This window comes from Bombus vosnesenskii, unplaced genomic scaffold, assembly GCF_011952255.1.
Source record: "Bombus vosnesenskii isolate JDL3184/JDL3185 unplaced genomic scaffold, Bvos_JDL3184-5_v1.1 scf7180000013918, whole genome shotgun sequence".
Lineage (NCBI taxonomy): Eukaryota > Metazoa > Arthropoda > Insecta > Hymenoptera > Apidae > Bombus > Bombus vosnesenskii.
In genome coordinates, this window is record NW_022883281.1 from 145,614 (window position 1) to 165,570 (window position 19,957).

Sequence of the window (19,957 nt, forward strand, 5' to 3'; positions counted from 1 at the left end):
TTCCAACGATAATTCTGAATACATCGAAATTGTTAATGCTACTGATGCCGATAACGTTCCCAACATCAATCATGATTACGAAGCAATAATGTCATGTGTTTACTTTATGCATTCTCCGGTAAGCAGTTTGAAATAAGAACTGTAGGAATACTTATTGCTTATATATTTCTGTTGATATTTTGCTTTTTCTTGCTCATTCCACAAGTTGTACAAGTAACTAATATTTTCTGGATTGTATCTATTCTAGAGGTTTCTCAAAATATGTACATATTCATTGTTCCTAAAAAATGTAGAAAAATTTAGTAAACAACAATTTCACGCAGTCACGTTTGAAATTCATTGGTACACGAATACTTTCTACACCCTGTAGATTATCTTTCTCGTATCTAGTTCTGTGTATTAGATAATTAATCAACTTTTTATATGAATATTATTCTGTCAAACTTTAAACATTTTTAATATAGAGAGTACTATGTAAATAAATTATACTTAATTCCAACTGTTGTAATATATTATAGGGATGTTGTTCATCTTTGTATTATACGCACTATATGTTTGGGAACAATTGCTAGAAAAACGAAGGAATATGTTTCCAAGTCAAAAAATAAAAATGAAGGACAAAACCCATTAGCTGCAATTCCGTATAACTAGCATTTGATTACAGGTCTCCGATCCTAATTCAAAATTTATTGATAGGGAAACGAACTGTGGAAGAAGAAATATGGTACTAAACATGGTACTAAAATGGAAACTATCGTTCAGAATGTTGCTCTTGACAACATATTTCAATGTCATTGAAATCGATGGTCGTTTGCTATGTAAATAATTTCTGCATAATCTTCTTCTTTAAGCGAATTTGTAAGAGTTGAGCAATTGATTTGTCGTTCCTGATCAGTCGTTTGAAATCCTTTACATTCATTCATACCGGGTAATGAGTATTTTAATTGATTTTAAATATTGATAAGTAATGAACGGAAATTGAAATGCAATTCTATTATTCTTTATTTTCGTTTTATTTTTTATACTCCTCAAATCCGACAATTGTCATCGAATACTCTGTTGTAGAGTATTGAGAAATAAATATTGGTTCTATACAATAGGAAAAACATTTAATAAATAAGATACATTGAACGTTATAAAAATTATTTTGTATCACTCACATTTCAGCTGCTCGATTACCATTTTTCCGTTTTTCTTATTATTTCATTATTACCAATCTAACATAATTACTGAATGTTATTCAATAATTCTATTTTACAATCTGTGCGCTATAATATTAATATCCGTTGAAAATTTCGGCTGCATTAAATTCCTTAACTTTTTAATATCATTGGTAATTTATTCCTTAAACTCCAAATTACTTCTCAATCTTATACAATTAATACGTAGTTTGTTGTTTTGTATCGTAATATACGGGTATTGTTTCAACGACTTTTATCGAATAAATCTATTTTTAATTCAACATCGCAATCAGAAGTCTTTTCCACTCAGCAGTACAATCACTCTGGAAAAAAAAGATACTGGTGTTTTCGTTTTACAGTTCACAATAAATAAAAAGTCGTTTGCGAACGTGCAAATTTATTGCAAACGAAACATATATTACAGTTATGTGAGATGCATATTATTAACATTTATGTTAGAGATGCCTATACTTTTCTTTCTTAAATAAAATTAATAAACACATTCCTCTCCATGATTTTCTCTAATTTAAAAGTGCGATCAGAAGCCGCTTAAACTCTTCGCTGCAGTCACTCTGTAAATGCAAACAGAATGTAGGAAGGATTAAAGCAATGTAATAAGTGCAAAATAATATTATATTTATATACAGATTCAATGTACACGTACGCATGCACATTATGAAAGCAGTTTGAAATTAGTAAAATTAGTTAACTGGCATATGAATTACTTTATTAATTAAGGAATTTCGGTATGTAATTTTTAACAATTATAACAGACAATATTTATTTATATTCACTCGATAGGTCTCACAGAGATTAGTATAGTGTATTTCGATGCGAACGAACTAATTTTACGAGCAAACTCATATACGACATCATAAAGTCAAACAAAAACCAGCCATGTAGTACCGTAATCACTGCTAATTATTGATGTAATTTACTACAAATTAAAGTTAAGACATCTATACAGCTTCGCGGAATGTTGCGAAGATATATTCCTGGCGTTAAAGTAAGATTTAAAAATAAAAAGAATTGTTGAACATGAAATGCTTTCATCCAAGTAGAGCAAGCAAGAGTCTCTTGTAGTCTCCTGAACAGTCATCCTGAAATTTATGGAAAATTATGGGCAGCCAAGGTACAGGCAAGGTACTTGTTAAAGAATGAAGTGATTTATGAAAAATTAAGACACGCGTGTGTGTAAAATTAAGACGTGTATTTTGTGCATTATTACTTTGATGAGAGTGAGTCCAAGTATAAATGTTTCTGCAAAGAAATTCTTAATTTTCATAATTCTATCAATACGATTCTTTTAGTTGCTATAGCTTAAAATATTTATTTTTATGGGATACTTGATATACGTGTCATTAAATGACATTGTATATATTTCGTAATATGTATTTTAAACAATTTTTATTGTTAAAAAAAAAAGAAAAGGTAAATATTACAGAAACATTTTTACCAAAACACCAAGTATTTAGATAAAAATATGAAGTATCTCTGACTTACATCGATATCACCTGCAAGCGATTGCCCATACATTTTTTGATAAGTATCCTTAATATCTCCTAAATCGATTTCCGATCGAGCTACGATTATGCGTATCAATGTCGAGTCATCTGTACCTAATCCACGCATTGCTTTGTATAATCTCTCCGCAAAATATGCAGTTTTATCTCGTGCACACCTGACTAAAAGAAACAAATTCAAAATTAATTTGTTAGTCTGTATTTTGCATTGCATTTTCGTAATAAGCACAAAATGAATTTTCACGAAAGGCAATGAAAAAATTATTACAAAGAATTGTACTTGGAATTATGTGATCGCAACGAAACTACAAAACTTTGGTACAATGAATATGCTGTGAAGATTAGTTCAGATTTGAAAAAGATTGTCGGAATCTATGGGACATATTTAGGAGGTTTTAAAAGTAAATATCCGCATTGGATGTCGCGTATTATAGCGTATAACAAAGGACGATCGGAACAGTCTCTTTAAAGCTGGGTTTACACTGATTCGATATCATGCGAATGTAGTTATTCGGCCTAACACTGCATTGTAACTGGAACCTAACCCCAACCTAACCCTAATCTAGACAGTGTTGTCATCGCGACAAGTAATCCACTGAAACGACTGAGTCGTAGATCTACTTTTTCAATCTAGCATTTCAATGTTCGGTGCTTAGATAACAGTGCTGGCTGAAGTGTACATATATTGTTTTGAGCAAATTCATTATCACTACAGTCTACCACTTTCATCGTCGAAAAAAGACTGGAATAATGTAGATTATCGGCCGATTTCCGATCAAGTCACTAGAATATAATCGCATGATCCAGCGCGACTCGATTAACGTAATCTCAGCTCAAGAGCTTTTTCACAAAGCGATATGCGTCTAACAATAAGATACTCGATGCTAATGCGATACAGTATCTGACTAATGTCGTAAATAGATATCATTTATTTGTTTTTCGGTTGGTAACAACTTCTAGTCTGCAAAACAACACACATCTGTTAGCAAAGGCTGTCGCGAGCAAATGCTGAAGTAAAAGATTACCCACTTGGTTTATACAGAAAAGAGCTAGTAAAAAAATGAAAGCAAGTAGGAAATATTGGATTCATCCAACAAGATGAATAGAACAAAGGACTTGTTCAATTAATACGAATTTAGAAGGAAAGAAGAAGAATTTCTCATTCGCTATTTTAACAACTTTGTAGCGACTCTAGTGACACGCCTAAAGCAGAGACTAGGTGTTACTGCCAATTTATTCCGAGAATCTCTTAATGTGATTTTAGTTTGAACTCCTTTCAAAAATCCTATCTGTCTAGATACTTCGTTTCTTTCTAACGACTCCTCTCTTCACTACTTCTGTCATTCATTTATTATTATATATCATTATTATATAGTATGATACTAATAATGAATCCAAACATTCACATGTATATACACTCATTCATTGATTTATTCTCTTCCAGGTCTCTTCTCTTTGAAGCAATAATTAATACTATTTCTGTTAAACAAACCAAACCATTCAAAATTAAATTTCACCAGTATGTTCTACATACTTTTTACATTCTAATAGAATGCAGAAAAAATAATAAGAGAAAAAACATTATACATACTAACAAAGATTCACAAACGCTTTATAAAAAGAGCTATAAGAAAAGTATGGAACCTAAAGAGAATAGGCGAACGTTATCATAAAAGATTGATTAGTCGGGGAGAACACATTGTTTGACCCGCAAGATCACCTGGTCCTGCATCATTAGACTCTTATCTATGGGCAACAACGAAAGAGATTGTGTGGAGAGTCGTGCGAGAGACAATTTACGACAAGAATTGGTAGAAAGGATTAATGGTCATTCACTGAACTAAAACAAGATAAACGTAATAATCGGAGAGTGATAAACTCAAACTTCGTATGATGTTAAGCTTGTACTCGAAACGGGAGACTGCACTTTGAAATAAAAACATAAAGCAATGTTTTTTTCAATGTAATAAAGCATGATTATAAAGCATTTGCGGGCCTACGTTTATATAACATCTTTTTCTTATTTCTGTTCATAAAACATACTGATCAAGTTTAACTGTTTGAACTTCGAACACCTTATATAACCTAATTCTGATATTCAATCGGACAATTTTAATTTCAGCATTCACACACAAACAAATCACACGAGAATTAATCTTTGGTAAAGGATCCTATATTGGATTATACGCAATTATTATGGGAGGCTGACTTTATTTCTCCTACCACGTTCGATATGGCCGAAGTTTTTAAAATAATCTATATAGTATGGATTTAGCATAAAAGCGATGTTTACAAGAAGAATTTTTGACAACTCGAAAGTTAAGAGCCAAGAATTGCCTTACGGCGGTCGGTTTAACGCCAACTTACCAGGCCCGGTTTCAAAATTTAATTTAAACTTGTACATTCATCGTTATTTCTTTTGTTCATCTAACTTTATGTAAATTCTTATACTATCTGATTAATTAATTTCTCAATTTTTATTAACCTTTTGTACTTGGGTGTCCCACCTGAACTTATTCCACCGCAACTTTTTGAGAAATGCATGTTTCCCCAAAGTTTTCTATTAAAGTGGAACAAGAAAGCACATCAAAATATGGAACAATTACCAAGATATAGAAAAAATATCAGTAGATTTTACATCAGAGGAGAAAGTGAGAACGTGAAAGTGAAAAAGTGAGTTCACAACGATCCCAGCGCTTCTCTGTTCCACTTGAAAATAGCGATAAGGACGACTTGTAGAAAAAGATTGGTATAAAAGTAATTTGAGGATGGTATAAAGAAATTTGAGGATGTAAATAAACAAGCCTAAAATTAGAGAGAAAGATTTTCAAAGTTGATCTCAGTTGGTCTTGAAGCGTCGAGCGTTACAGATAGGTTCTTGCACCAATAAGTCAGAAAATCAGAAAAATAATATTCTTGTGGCAAATATCATTTTGTAATTTCGTAATTTACCTCAGAAGGAAGAAAAAATAAAGAACCAATGACACGTTACAAGTTTTTCAAAAGTCATATAAATCGGTTGAGAGATGACTTTCGGAAATCTAGAACACGACCATCCACATCGGACAATAGACTAGACAACAAACTAACATATTCCCAATGTGGAAGAAAGAAAATGGGACTGTATCGTTTGTTCTGATAAGAAAACAGCAGGCGAAAGGCGTAAAACAACTTAAACGTGTATAAACTAGCCTGCAATGCATATTGGGAATTGCTTCAAAATTTATCATACTGCAGAAAATTATAAGAAATAAAATTTTGACTTTTTGGCAAAAAATATGATCCTCAATGTCTACGAATTCACATGAATCAAAAATTACAATACATTACTTGGCTCCAAAGCTATACTATTTACATTATTTTGACGATTCCTGGGTCCACGTTTTCGCAACAAAGTGGCGCCGAGTTGCTGGTAAGTAACGTTCGAGACAGTTCCAGGTGCAAAGGGTCAATATAAGAATTTACATAAAGTTAGACATACAGAAGAAATAACAATGAATGTACAAGATATGTTTCCCTTGATTTTTCCCAGACTCTACATGATAAATTCTTCACAATCTAATTACATATATGTGCATATGTAATTATATATATAATTATATTATATGGTATATATTAGATAATATGGTATATATTAGATTAGATATATATGTATAGTTATCTAAAGCTTGTCCAATGAGGCGAAGAGGTCGGCATAAACAGAACGTAATTACTGTGGTTACAGCTAATGACTGCCAATCGAGTATCACTTATCGGCGGCCAATGGGTGTAGCTGTAGCTGCAGCAATCACGTTTTCTTTCTGTCTACCTCTGCCTCGTTTTGTTGGACAGACTACAATTAGATGACAAGCTACATGTTTTAGAGTATTCCTGAAAATATAAAAAATGTAAGCATAAATAATATGCATAACATTTGCACCAGGAGTGGATAAAGTACATAAAACTAATTGCATGCTACTTACTGATAAAGAAAGTTAATGACATTTTCTTGTATTATATCAAATAAAAATTGTGCGATTTTACTTCTTTATGAAGGTAAACTTCTTTACTTAAGGTAATATATATTTCTTACCAACTGCAAGATAGCCGTCTTCGACTGATCCGGAAAATTCTGTCTTAATAGCTTCTTCTAAGCTGTGACCAGCAAGGCGTTCATATTCCTCAAAAATTTTTCGTAATTGAGGGAAACTTTTCGTAATGAGAATAGCATTAAAAGTACTTTCGTCTGTTCCCCATTGTTCCTCACCAGCTGCAAGTAATCTTTCGGCATCCTGCATTGCAGCTTGTTCGTCAACTTCAGGATTTTCATCTCTATTGGCCTATAAAATAATTTATACATATTTTACTAAATATATTTTTATTCTCAATAAGAATAATAATAAGAATAGTACTTGTATATTTGTGCGTTTGTTAATTTTGTAGATTGTGATATCAACTGTGCACTGTACATAAAATATCTTATGCGAATAATTAGTTCACAAATTATCGCGTTTAAATATTAAAATACTGTGCGAGATAATGTACGTGTATCGCCTCTTCTTGGAATTTTCGAAACGTTCTGAGAGAACATAACAACGGTTTAAAATAGTAGCAAAGATAAATTATGAAAAGACAGTGCCGCTTTTATGTGATCATTAGACCACTGAATACGTCTCGATCATGTACACGACATTAAATGTGTGTATTAATGAGTAACTAGAATACAAAATAAGGATGCAATATTGAAAGTGACTTGCTGTGTGCCTCGTTTTAATCGAGTTGCACCACGAAGTATAATAAAGTTAAAAGTTGTTTTTAATCTCTCGTTAGTCATCTCGTGTGACTAAAGTGAATATTTAGTAAACAAAAATGTTTGAATTTATTTGAATGTTCCTTTAAAACACCGTTTCTAGAGCTGTTACATCTTGAACTTCCGAGTCCAACGAGAGAACATATACATTAATTCGCAGAACTTTTATATTTAAAACATACATAAGAAATCCGAAGGTCTCACTAAAAAATCTGATCTATTGTACTTTTTTTATTGATTGTTACGTTACTTACTCCTATAAAACGCATCAACTACGCTTTTTCTTATGCGACTCAAATCAATTACTTCTCGTTCCGTAGATCACACGTTATGTCTACACTATGCTAATCGAACTCGACATTTATCACCAATTTTTTATGAAGATATCCGATAAATTATTATCCAAACGTATCCACTAGACACATGACTGACTCATCGTTTTCAAATGACTTTGACATTGAATCTCAAAATTAAATGTTTTATATTGAATCGTATAGTATTCGTCACAGGAACAAAAGTCTCGAAGGAACTATGGGCCGCAAATGAACTGTTCTTTTAAAGAATGACGTTAAAGTTCCATTGGTGTTACTTATAATACGTTTAAATTTTGCAGTCAGATAAGAATTGAACACTGTTATATTAACGAGGAAACTAAAAATTATTCCTTAGCACATGAGATAATCCACTCTCGATAAAACAAAGACCTAACTCTATGACTTCAAACTATTGCAGAATTACTTACGGTACGATAAAATATTTCAAACGAGAATCGAATGGTATTGCAGAGAATGATACGGGTTGATATTATTTTCTTGCAGGTGTACAGGCAAAGACCAGGTGAAAACCAACTACGTTTTCCTTTGGATGGTATCAAAATTCTTATTGTGTTAATCGAACAATTCATTGTTCCATCTGAATACTTAATAATAGTCCGTACTAAAAACTGTTAGTTCAGCAGATATTTTAATAGAGATATAACACAAATAACTTGGAAGAGAGAAGTATTAAGTTGAAGGGATATTTCAGTAAAAAGTACTTTTGCAATAAAACAAAAATAATAAATCTCCTTCGTATCTGCTTTACGTATTGATTTGCAAAGAAATCAATGACATCGAGTCTTGAGACTTTGAAAATAGATGCTTCGTTCTGTAATATTTGGAACAGGAACATTTATCTTATGTGCTAAGGAATAATTCCTCATCTTTCTGTTTCCTCATTAATATGACACTATTTACTTTCTATCTGACTGCGAAATGTAAACAGCGTCTGTTTGTAATTAACGTCAAAGTAAGAGATAATGGAACTCTAATGCTATTTTCCGAAAATACAGCTCATCTGTGACTCGTGATTTCTTCGAGATTTTTCTGTCTCGTAACAAGTACGGTGAAATTTAAGGTTGTCAATTTTGCGGCATCTCTTTTTAAGAGATCTACATCGATCCGCAAGTGTAGAATGAGAATCATTTGTCAAAACCATAACGTATAATTTTTTAACACTATGTAAGTAAGAATCTAATGAGAATAGAATGGCTCTTAGTCATTTACTTTCAATCCTTTTAAAATACGTTGACAATAGCGTGTGAGCTATCAATTTCTATCTTCATCACGCGTTAAATATAGAAAGATAGATTGATATTTGTTTGACGTCGTGCTATTACTCTGAAGCCACAAGTTTTCGTTTTTTCGATAGAGCGCTTTCCGTCTTTGCACTTGTATGAACTTAAATCATGAACTTAAAACATGAATTTGTCAATATACAATACAAATGGATAAAAGTGGAAGGTACAAATTATGACAACAAAATTTAACAAGTAACCCGAGTAAATTAGTAAATTTTCAATTCATTTTCATTATAATTCCATTACTTTGAACACGTGTTCCAAACATCAGTTTCACCGTTTTCAAATTTCATTCAGTATTGAAACACCTATCCTTGTACATCGATTTGCAACGTTTACATTTTATTTTTCCCCTATCCGGTCAACGTAGCAGCATCTATATATTTCATGTCATAACCCAAACACGATAGAATTCAGAATTCAGATTGTAATAGTGAAATATACACCACAAAAGTACAGTAAAATGAAAACCCTCTTATGTCATTAAAACGGTCGTCACCAGCGTCATATAAGAAGCGAGGCGATAACTGTGATCAATATTTTCGTCCTTTTTAGAGATATGGTGAAACTTTGTTTACAAGTCGTACAATACGGGAGGAACCATGATATAGCAGTAATAATTTTTGCGTAGACAGAGGTTTTTCGGAGATGTCAAGATCACCCGCATTTTTTTAAATTGCTTGCCGTACTTCTTTATTCGGGCAGAATAGAGAGTGTTTAGCTGATTTCAGCAACCCCTAATAGAAGGTCATCAGACAATAAATAAAAAACGTTCAAAGTAGCGCCCGTTTGCATTAATATAACTTTAAAATCATCGAACTGCCAAAACCCGTGCACTAGTTATCACTTCCGGATTCATAGTAGCACATGCCACACAAAGTCCTTATTTCATATCTTGTAATACTTTTCCTATATTAGTTGTTGGACATAGTTGTACGTAGTAAGAAGTAGAAAAGTACTCGGCGCATGCATGTAAAGTTGTTCAAGTTAAAGTTAAAAAGATCTTCCGGAATCGATGAGAATCAGTTTCCTGACTACCTCGTTCTCCACATTCAACTTCTTTTATTTATTGTTCGATGACTTTCTATTAATGAAATCATCTAAACACCCCCTATATCGCTAGAATAGAAAAGTAGGACAAGCAACCAAAGAAAATCGAGATAATCCTAAAATCTCAGAAAAACCTTCATATTAGGGCATTTTCTGTATCTGGTACGATAGATATCTGGTTGTAATCCATTATGCTGATCAACGTGTTAAGTTGTTACGAAACCGTTCAATGTAAAAAACGTAAAAGTTGTCGCGTTAAAAATCCAATAATTATCATTTATCACGAGTTAAGATCCATTCAATGTATTTGTTATCAAGTGAAAAAAGAAGTTTACTTTTTTCGAGAACGGAGATTCGGAAGAAAAATTTCGTTTCATGTTTCTTATTTATCATTCTGTTGTCAGTTTGAGTATGTTATCAATTATTGTATAAGACATTATATGCATCAATTACCCTAGAAACATAAATATGACTGACTAATGCTGTGCTTTTGGAAATGTTTTGTGGTATTACAAAATGTTTAAATATATCGTTTCCTTTTAAAATAACAGTCCCAAATGTTGATCTTCGATAATATCATAATTCAGATAAATTTACAATTTAAACGAATATAAAGATAATAAAAGAGTAGCCTTGGTAAATTTTAAAAATCATATAAATGTAATTATTATATTACAAAATTTACTTACGCATGAAAGTGAAACTAACAGCCTCTTAAAATAGCCAGAAGTATCGCTTTTCAAATCTTCCTCTAAATCCGTTCCATACACTGCAAATATATATAAAATTTATATCACGATGTAGCATTAAGATATGTTACATTTTTTACAAAGATGTTTCTGAAAAAGAAAACATTACGTAAAAGAATACATATTATAATTAAGAATTAAATGAATTTACAAAGGCTTTAATAAGAAAGAAATTATATCAGTGTACTACTACTATCAAAAATTGTAACATGCCAATTTTAAACAAGTAATTGTTTTCAAATAAAAAACATGCAACGCAAAATGTTTTAGAATCTTATACCTTCATACAAAATATGTGATTTCGTGACAGTTAAAAGATGCAGTGGTTTATGAAAGTATTCTTACACTTATCGACATCTTTTGTGAACATATTACGAAACTGTAACGAGACCCATCTGAAATGATTTTATTAGTAGAATTTTAAACGATTTTGAAAATGTACGTAGAAGTAATCAATCGGTTCATTTTTAACACTTATCATGTGCTTAAAGTCATTATTCAACTATATATTTTTTAATACGTACAGGTTTGTATTAAATATTTTCTACATATATTTTCAAATTAGGAAGAAATTTTGTCAATATAATTATAATAGTCGCCTCTCATTATAACGTTAATGAAATTCCAAAATGTTTTATATAATATGTACAATATATACATAAAAGATTTTTATAGTAAATACACAAATACTTTCATGAACCACTGCATGAATATATGTAACAAAGTTAAGTATATTATAACTGTAAGTATATTATAACTCGTTAAAAATTAAAAAGAGATTGCCGATTTATTGAAGCAGATCCAGAAATACATACTGAAATAGAAGCTCATCATATACTTAACTGTTACATAAATGCGTTAAATCTTTTGAAAATCCTTTATTCGATAGAAAAATAATATAGAGGGAAGTACGGCAACGGCTGATTCTGAACATTAAAGTAAGAAGGAAAGTTCCTATAGACGTACATCCGATATGACGTTATTTTCGAGTAATAGCTTACTTTGTGCTGTAACAGTTGCTTACCTGCCTTCACAATATAGATTGTTCAAACAGCTTACAAGGATTTGTGACGGAGTTTCAACGTCGTCAACTGATGCTTTATAAATTAGAGATTTTAAATGCTCCCAATTCAAGTCTGGAGAGTAGGCTAACCAACAAACAAGGACAGGATGATTTATCTATTTGCCAGGAACTCGTTGATCTATCTAATGTTTAGCATCATAAAATAAGCTGCAATTCGAAAGCAAGGTCATATCGGGTATATGTTTATATGAACTGCCGTATAATAATGCCGTACTTCCCACATGTTTTGATTCAGCCTGTATATTTAAAAAATACGATATATTGTGACCGTAAGATAAAATTATAATTTGATTTTCCTGATAGAGAAACACGTAGTACAGTAATGAAGTCCTGAGGTTGACTTTTTATCAAATTTACACATTGTCAATTAAGTCAAGTCAAGTTGACGTAATCAAGTATGAGAATGTTCACACTCTTATTAAAATGAACAATGCTTGCAGTAACTCAAACATTTTTAAGCACATAGAAGATTGTAGAATAATAAAGACATTCTGTTTTAAAAACGTTTCAAATGAAAAATGTACCCAATCGTATTTTCTTTTAATGACTTTAAATCATCCGGACAAATTGCTAATACTATTCATTCCAATTAATATTTAAAACATGTATTGTGTTAAAATATATCTTATGTAAAAGATATACTTAATAGCATGAGAAACATATCAAGGAAGAAGAAACTGGAGGATGTTAGAAAGTGGCCATTTTTTGGCATCGTCTGGAGTTGAAAGATTTATGTAGAATATTTAAGAGTGTCTGCCAGGGAACAAAAAGCATCCTTATCATTTTTCTGAAAAAAAATAATGTGGAAAATGAATCCAAACATGGGAATATGCTAATGATCGAACTCATCTAAGAGTTATATTTCATCTCCTTCTTCGGATACTGAACCGTCTTCACAGTAGTTAGTAAGGAAATTAGCAGGTAAATCAATTGGACAACCAACAACGCGAACGCCAACTTTTCATTCACATGTGAGTACAAGAATAGCTTCCAATCCAACTTTACTTTTGTCTATCAATATGTATACAAAATATTTTAAACTAATGAAATATCAAGAATATAATTTTTCAGCAAAATGCCATTATTTAATTCCATATAAATTTCATACTTTTTATAACCAATGCAACAGAACGTATTTCTTGTTGTGAATTCAATTCTAACTGTAACATGAGATGCTTGGCATAAACATTTCTCCGACTGTAAGAAGATATATTGACCTTATAATGACAGAGTTCACAGCTGCGACTTAAAAGAATTGTAACTGTTCTGATTACTGAAACTATAACAATAATATCTCTTTACTCTGATTTTTTCCGCTACTTATATTCCGATAATTACTTGGAATATCATTAAGTTATTAATTGGTACACATGTTCGTCTCCGAATGCAAAACGGGAAAGAGCGAACGCGTTATTGGTTGTTGTATTCATGTAGCAATGATTTTCTGGTACTTTGGTTTTGCTGGATTCCAAATTTTAACTAATTTCCGACTTGTCAGCTGATTTTTTCATTAATTATTTTGGAAATGGTTTAACATCCGAGAAAAAAGAAGACTAAATATAAGGAATAGGTGAGTTCGATCGCTATCAAATGTTTAGATTCATTTCTAATAACTTCCCCATTGCTTTTTCAGAAAAATGATAAGGATACTTTTTGTTCCTCGGGAGAAACTCTTAAAAGTCTTACATGAATTTTTCAATTCCAGGTGATGTTAAAAATGGCCACTTTCTAACATTTTTCTTTCTTTGTTTAGGTGAAATATGTTATAGTGTGAGCATGATTTTTTTTTTTTTTTAAGAGAATGAATGATGGATCTTCCTTAAAAAGAAGATTATGGTATTTCATTTTAGTAGCTATTGAATTATTTGCAACAATGTTGTCCATATTTCTACTAAATATTTGTATTTATTTAAAAAATCATTCGAACAAAAACAGGCTTACCTTCTTTATAAACAGCAGATATGGTTTTGATGCCATAGTTGCTAAGAGATGCCAGCACCTCGATTAGAGCACCTTCGTCCGTGCCAATTCCAGACATCGCATTATGAAGTTCTTTAGCGAAATATTCCGGTAACGGTGTCATCAATGCTATAATTGCCTTTTCAAAATTACCACCAAGTTCTGATTTCAACTCAGAAATCAGATCCTTTCCATACATGGTTTTAAATTTGTCAGCTATTTCAAGTCGTTGTACAATTCCACGATGAGCAAGAACATCGATTATGGCCTGTTCATCAGTGCCGAAACCCTTCATGGCAGTTCGTAGAAGAGCTGCATCTTCTTCTGGGTCGAAGGGATCAGCAGAATAGACAGTTGGTGTGCACTAAACGAATAAAAGAAAATGCGAAATACATATTACATAGATATATAAAACTTTTCACTATTTATTTCAAAGCAATATGTAATAATAAATATCTAAAAAATGTTTAACGAGTATTTTGCATATGAATATTACAAATAAACAGAAAGCACGACAAATAAACATTTTTTAGCCCCTTTGTTTTACAGGAGAAATACGACTTTATTTTATAATATAATAGTTTTAACATGATATGTACCGCATGCACTATTAGTAAGATTTTGTCATCATGTCTTTTGCAATCCGAATTGATTAACCTTCAAATAATAAAACAAGTATTTTTATTACGTTTTGTCATTGTGTCGTCGATTAACCAGCTTCGTTGAGAGCGAGGCAACGCGGACAAATCAAGACCTACTAACTAATCGGGACCTAACCTAGAATAAGTCACGGAACGTTGACCGAAATTCATAATTCGTCGCTATTTCGCATTCATTCTGCGTCTTCTATTCGTCGCAGAATCAAAACCAATAATTGGGTTCATCTATACTTAATGAGACGATATTATTCTGTGTATATAGATATTACATATAATTTATGTATAATTTATGTGATATTAAATATAATTTATCCATTTATGTAGAAACGTACATATTAAAGTTTAAAGTACAAAAGTTTATTCCGAAGACAACGAGTCTTCACAATTAAAAGCGAGGATCATTTTGGCATTCGAAAAACTAGAAACAGAGATTACGTTAAAAAACGTGCACGAAAATTTGATTCGGATAGCACACCGGTATACAGCACGGTCGCTAAAATTTTCAACGATTTTTGCATTAATGAAGTAAATCTTAAGAATTACATGCTTTATTATTACTCATAAACCTACGGCATATGATTTGTATTATGATCCATTTAACCATGGCATACTCAAATGCATGCGTCTTATTTTTCATGTGCAATCACTTCCTCTAGGTTGTACCATCAATACTGGATCACCCTGGATAGGGTCCGATTAATTACAACCAGTTCAAACGATGCGGTCTTTTGACCGATTCGATAATTTTGCGGAATCGGTAATAGCCGAAAACAGTGTTCACTTGTTTCTATATTTCCGCCGCACGTTCAGCTTCCAAACTTACGAATTAATATATTCAGTGCATGCAGTGTGTAATAGCTATTATTATAATAGCTTATCCTTCATTTGCCGAATCAATTACTTGTCATTTGTAGTAAAACATACTTACGTAGGATTCACATACGTGTGAAATTACCGATTCGGTCGCTTTCAACATTCAGCTTCATAGATATGTATGAAATGGCCCGGTAGTAAAACTGAATCAGTCGGAAAGTATAGAAAACAGATGAAGAATAGAGGAAGAAAGAAATAAGGAATACAAAGCTCTTGAAGCTACTACGATCACAGCAAGCATTTCTAACATGTGAAGAAGGAGAAGACCAAATTTTGAATTGAAATGAATCAGATGCCAAAATGATAAAATTGATAGATCACGAGATAAATTTGCATGACATCGCGAAGAACAAAATCGTAAGAGTTGGATTTTCGGTGTAGATATGAAACAGTATGAACGCCGCTTTCGAATTGGTCAAGAAATCACGTCGTCTGAACTAACCTTTAAAAGTTCATTTATAACCGTGCTGTATCCGTTTCGTGTCTCAGTCGCAGTCTTGCGCCGGACCCCAATTGGTTACCATACTTTTAAATATGTATCCGTATCGTGTTAGTCATCATCCGCAGCGTGGACGTGTTGCATTCACATTTGGTAATCTCCTATATTTCTCCTATTTGCCGATCTGACCGGAGAGGCCAGCCCATCGCATGGGCTTGTATAAACGTATCTGAACATGTCTCGTCCATGTATCACGCTATAAATATGATTTTATCTTAATAAATCTTCTTATCCGTTTGCCATAACGGATGTACAATGAATCGCCTTTACTTTCTTTGTTGCTTTGTTTCTTTTTCCTCTTCTTCATACAAACGTATCGCTGCTATAGCTAAGTCTTTGGTTGGAAACGGCAGTTTGTTATATATTTGCGAAGTAGAGAAGTTTGACTTCTATGTCTGACTAGCATGTTTGTCTCGGGTATATCCCGGCTGGTAGTATACAAATATTAATGAATAAACGTCCGGTCACTGTTTGGACACGGAACGGATTCGGCACGATTATTTATAAATGGATCACAAGTTATGTATGATATGATATAAATATGATATGTATAATCGTATTCAGGTTAAACAATGCTCTACTGTAATTCTACCGTGTCTGAGAACCTGAATTGTACTATGTTTTAGTTGTCCCCATAAATGTTCAATTTAGCATGTAATTTAGATCCTAATTATCATACAAAATACACACTTTTAAAATGGTGAAATTAATTGTAATTAATGATTTCTAACTATTTTAACTTGTTTGAACGCAATAGAAAGTATTATGTAATGGTGATATATACAAAATAACAAACTTGAACAATAGAAACATGGTAAAGAAAATCTTATGGTTTGAGAGATCTCCCCTATTCAAAGAATTGCTGATTTAATGTAATTTAATGTAAAAGTTTATCAAAGTATTTTATTTTATTTAATTATTATTTTAGATAAAACACACTTGAGACAGTGGTTAAATAATGGCTTTAAAAAATGTGGATAAATGTTCTAAAGTACCCATCTCTGCACTTAAATTCGATTGAGAATTTGAAGGAAGATAAGATCGCACAAACAAGTTTAAACATTCAAACAAAATTTAACTATGCCTATAATGGAACTTCAAAACTTTATTTTGAAATTAACTGATATGATATGTCATTATTGTTATCGTTTCAAAAGGCGAAGCTACGAAATATTAATATTAATTTACGACATTAAAAGATTTCTCCTCTAAAACGAAATAGGTTTGGGCTTTCATATTGTGCGTGTACCGTATACATAAAGTAGAAAGTAGTTAGTAATTACCTGCACATGATAGTACTGAGTGGCCGACATTATTCGAATCAGCTAAAAAATACAAATTCATATTAAAATCATATTAAATAATAGTATATGTATAATATTCATGCTATAGATATATTTTAGAATTCTTATTTCACGGAAAATTTGCACAATTAAGATCAACCTATCATTAAAATAAATTACTACCTGAAAACAAAATTTATTATATAACATTTCATAAACACTTCATCGAAAGCATTAATTAATCAAACTCATACTCCTATCCTAATGATTAACATTACACATTTGTTTCATTAATAATTGTTCAATGTTTAACATATAAGATGCGATTAAAAATAAAATACAGTTGCAGACGCAATTAATAGTAAAATATCGTATAGAATTTGAGGGTGTAATGTCATGAGAAATAAATGAATCTACTAATGACGCGATATTGACAACAAAATGGTAAACTTTAGGTATACCATAATAATAATACGTTTTAATTATCATACATATTTCCTTTCAATGCCTTAAAAATAGGAATTTACTCAAACGTAATATACAAAACATAGTTGCATTTAAAAATATCGCTTTAAAAACATAAAATCATTCTATATTAATAACATTTTCATTATAATTCTAACAACAACATCATCAAAGCCTTGTAATGTAAATGTAGCAACGTTAGTGTTTAAAAAAAAGGTAACAATTTTAAAGTTTATTGTAATATAATCTTAGTTAATAACAATCTTGATTAATCTGAAATGAAGTCGAAATGCTTAATATTGTTTCACAATAAATTAGTTTTCTATCTTGACAGTCCTATTTTTCCATTCGCGTATCTTATGTATCTTCCCACCTAACTGTACATAATTTTAAAATGTGAGAAAACATATTATCAGGAAGTGTGTGTTGATGAAAAGTATATACATAAGTATACGGCATTGCGAAATTGAAGTGAATAATGATTTGAGTGGCTGATATAAATATCTTTGAAGACCTGCAGTTAACCTTGTTTGATATATACGCGAAGAAGAATACCAAGAAACTATCGTAGTGAAATTCCAAAGATTGTATTGATTGGTGTCTATGTATAAACAAGTATTTGGGGTGTGGCTCTTACCTTCTTTTGAAGCGGTTACGGGTTCTATTCGCTCTTCTGGTACCGGTTCCGTTCGGTTCTCGTAACCAACTGAAACGAACCTTCGCTCGTCACGGATATTCTTTGCAGGAATGGTGGGAGCAACAAACGGAGAACGTATGCGTCTACTATAGGAAATGAGATTTAACGATGACTTAATGCGCAATTCATACGAAAATTGTGCTATATACAATATAATGTTAAGCATTGAAAAACTATGTGTAAATGTTGTAAGAATCGAGAAATCCTTGTAATGTAGCCTCTGTTGTTCTACAATTAATGAAAGATATATTAATCTAAAAAATATACATCATGAATATTGAAATCACAATTGTTATCTAGATATACAATTGCTTGAGAATGAGATTCAGGTATCTAGTTTATGCAAAAATATGATGTATTTATATATAGATACACAGAATAAAGTAATTGGAATCGTTAAGAATGTATCAATTTTAATAGTCTATATTTTATTTACATATATATATATATATATATATATATATATATATATATAATAATAAAGCTTATGTCTATTAAAAATTCTTCGTTTTGTACTGTATATATTGGTAAAACACAGCAATTTTAATATACATAGAAATATATTATACGGAAATACTACTAGCAAAATATAACGTTAAACTATTTAATCAAAGATTGAGTATTTAAGGCTAGGCATCACAAATAAATATATAGAAGACATAGAGACTATATATATATATATATATATATATATATATATATATATATATATGTATAATATATTTCTATGTATATTAAAATTGCTGTGTTTTACCAATATATACAGTACAAAACGAAGAATTTTTAATAGACACAAGCTTTATTATGTAAGTTAAACAAATGTGCATTTTCTAAATTTAATTTTCTTATATCATATTTAATATAGAAATAACATTATTTTCATATTGTTTGAATGAAACTTTGAGAAAGAGAAAGACAAAGAGAGACAGGAAAATTAATGTATTGTAAATAACTAATTGACTATGAAATAAAGTGTTAACTGTTCCTATTTAATTTGTTTCACGCGTATTTGTATATTACACATACAGAATTACTAATTAACTGCACCCGTTGAATTTGTTAAGTACAACAATTTAAAACAAAATAAAAAAAGTAAAAAATGCAGCAGAAAAATGCAATATATTTCACTTAACAAACAGAGTATTTTAATATTACTATTCCACTATTGGTATGTTAGTTGTATACGGATTATATGTATATGATACAATTGACAAGTATTTTTTCTAATTCAAAGATGTACCGTTCCTGTATTATTAATGAAAGAAAATACGTTAAAAATCAATATCAATATTACAACGTTTCCTGCTTCACTTTGACATTTCATTATCTAATTGAATTATTTACTCACCTTTAAACAATGTTAATTTTAGATTATAACAATTAAAAAGGCTATATAACTGTGCGTTATTTCTCTAGAACACTAAACACAATTTTCGTATCACTATCACCGGTTTTACAAATCGATTAAACGTATGTAATACTTATCGACAAATAAGAAGCGTCTTGATGTAGTTACATGCAGTCGCGC

General features: G+C 31.1%; 1 protein-coding gene and 1 long non-coding RNA gene across 6 annotated transcripts; one reads left to right on the plus strand and one right to left on the minus strand.

Moving 5' to 3' along the window:
- Positions 1-1,126: 1,126 nt before the first annotated feature.
- LOC117239308 (annexin B9-like) lies at positions 1,127-19,957 on the minus strand. Of its 5 annotated transcripts, none has more exons than XR_004494413.1 (9): positions 19,778-19,957; positions 18,370-18,515; positions 17,268-17,309; positions 13,936-14,317; positions 10,851-10,930; positions 6,777-7,023; positions 2,685-2,866; positions 2,088-2,281; positions 1,127-1,504 (listed from the first exon to the last, which is right to left on the minus strand). XR_004494413.1 is itself a non-coding variant. In XM_033504798.1 (8 exons), the coding sequence occupies exons 3-8, from the start codon at positions 17,295-17,297 to the stop codon at positions 1,454-1,456; spliced, it is 972 nt and encodes a 323-aa protein (XP_033360689.1). In that variant the 5' UTR covers positions 17,298-17,309; positions 18,370-18,515; positions 19,778-19,957; the 3' UTR covers positions 1,127-1,453. The 5 variants fall into 5 exon arrangements, 3 of the variants coding, with proteins under 3 accessions (XP_033360689.1, XP_033360688.1, XP_033360687.1); XR_004494414.1 differs by lacking the exon at positions 1,127-1,504 and adding an exon at positions 1,559-1,753; XM_033504798.1 differs by lacking the exon at positions 2,088-2,281.
- On the plus strand, positions 3,755-5,291 carry LOC117239309. Its single transcript, XR_004494415.1, has 2 exons — positions 3,755-3,923; positions 4,149-5,291. It is a non-coding gene; the product is annotated as an uncharacterized LOC117239309 (long non-coding RNA).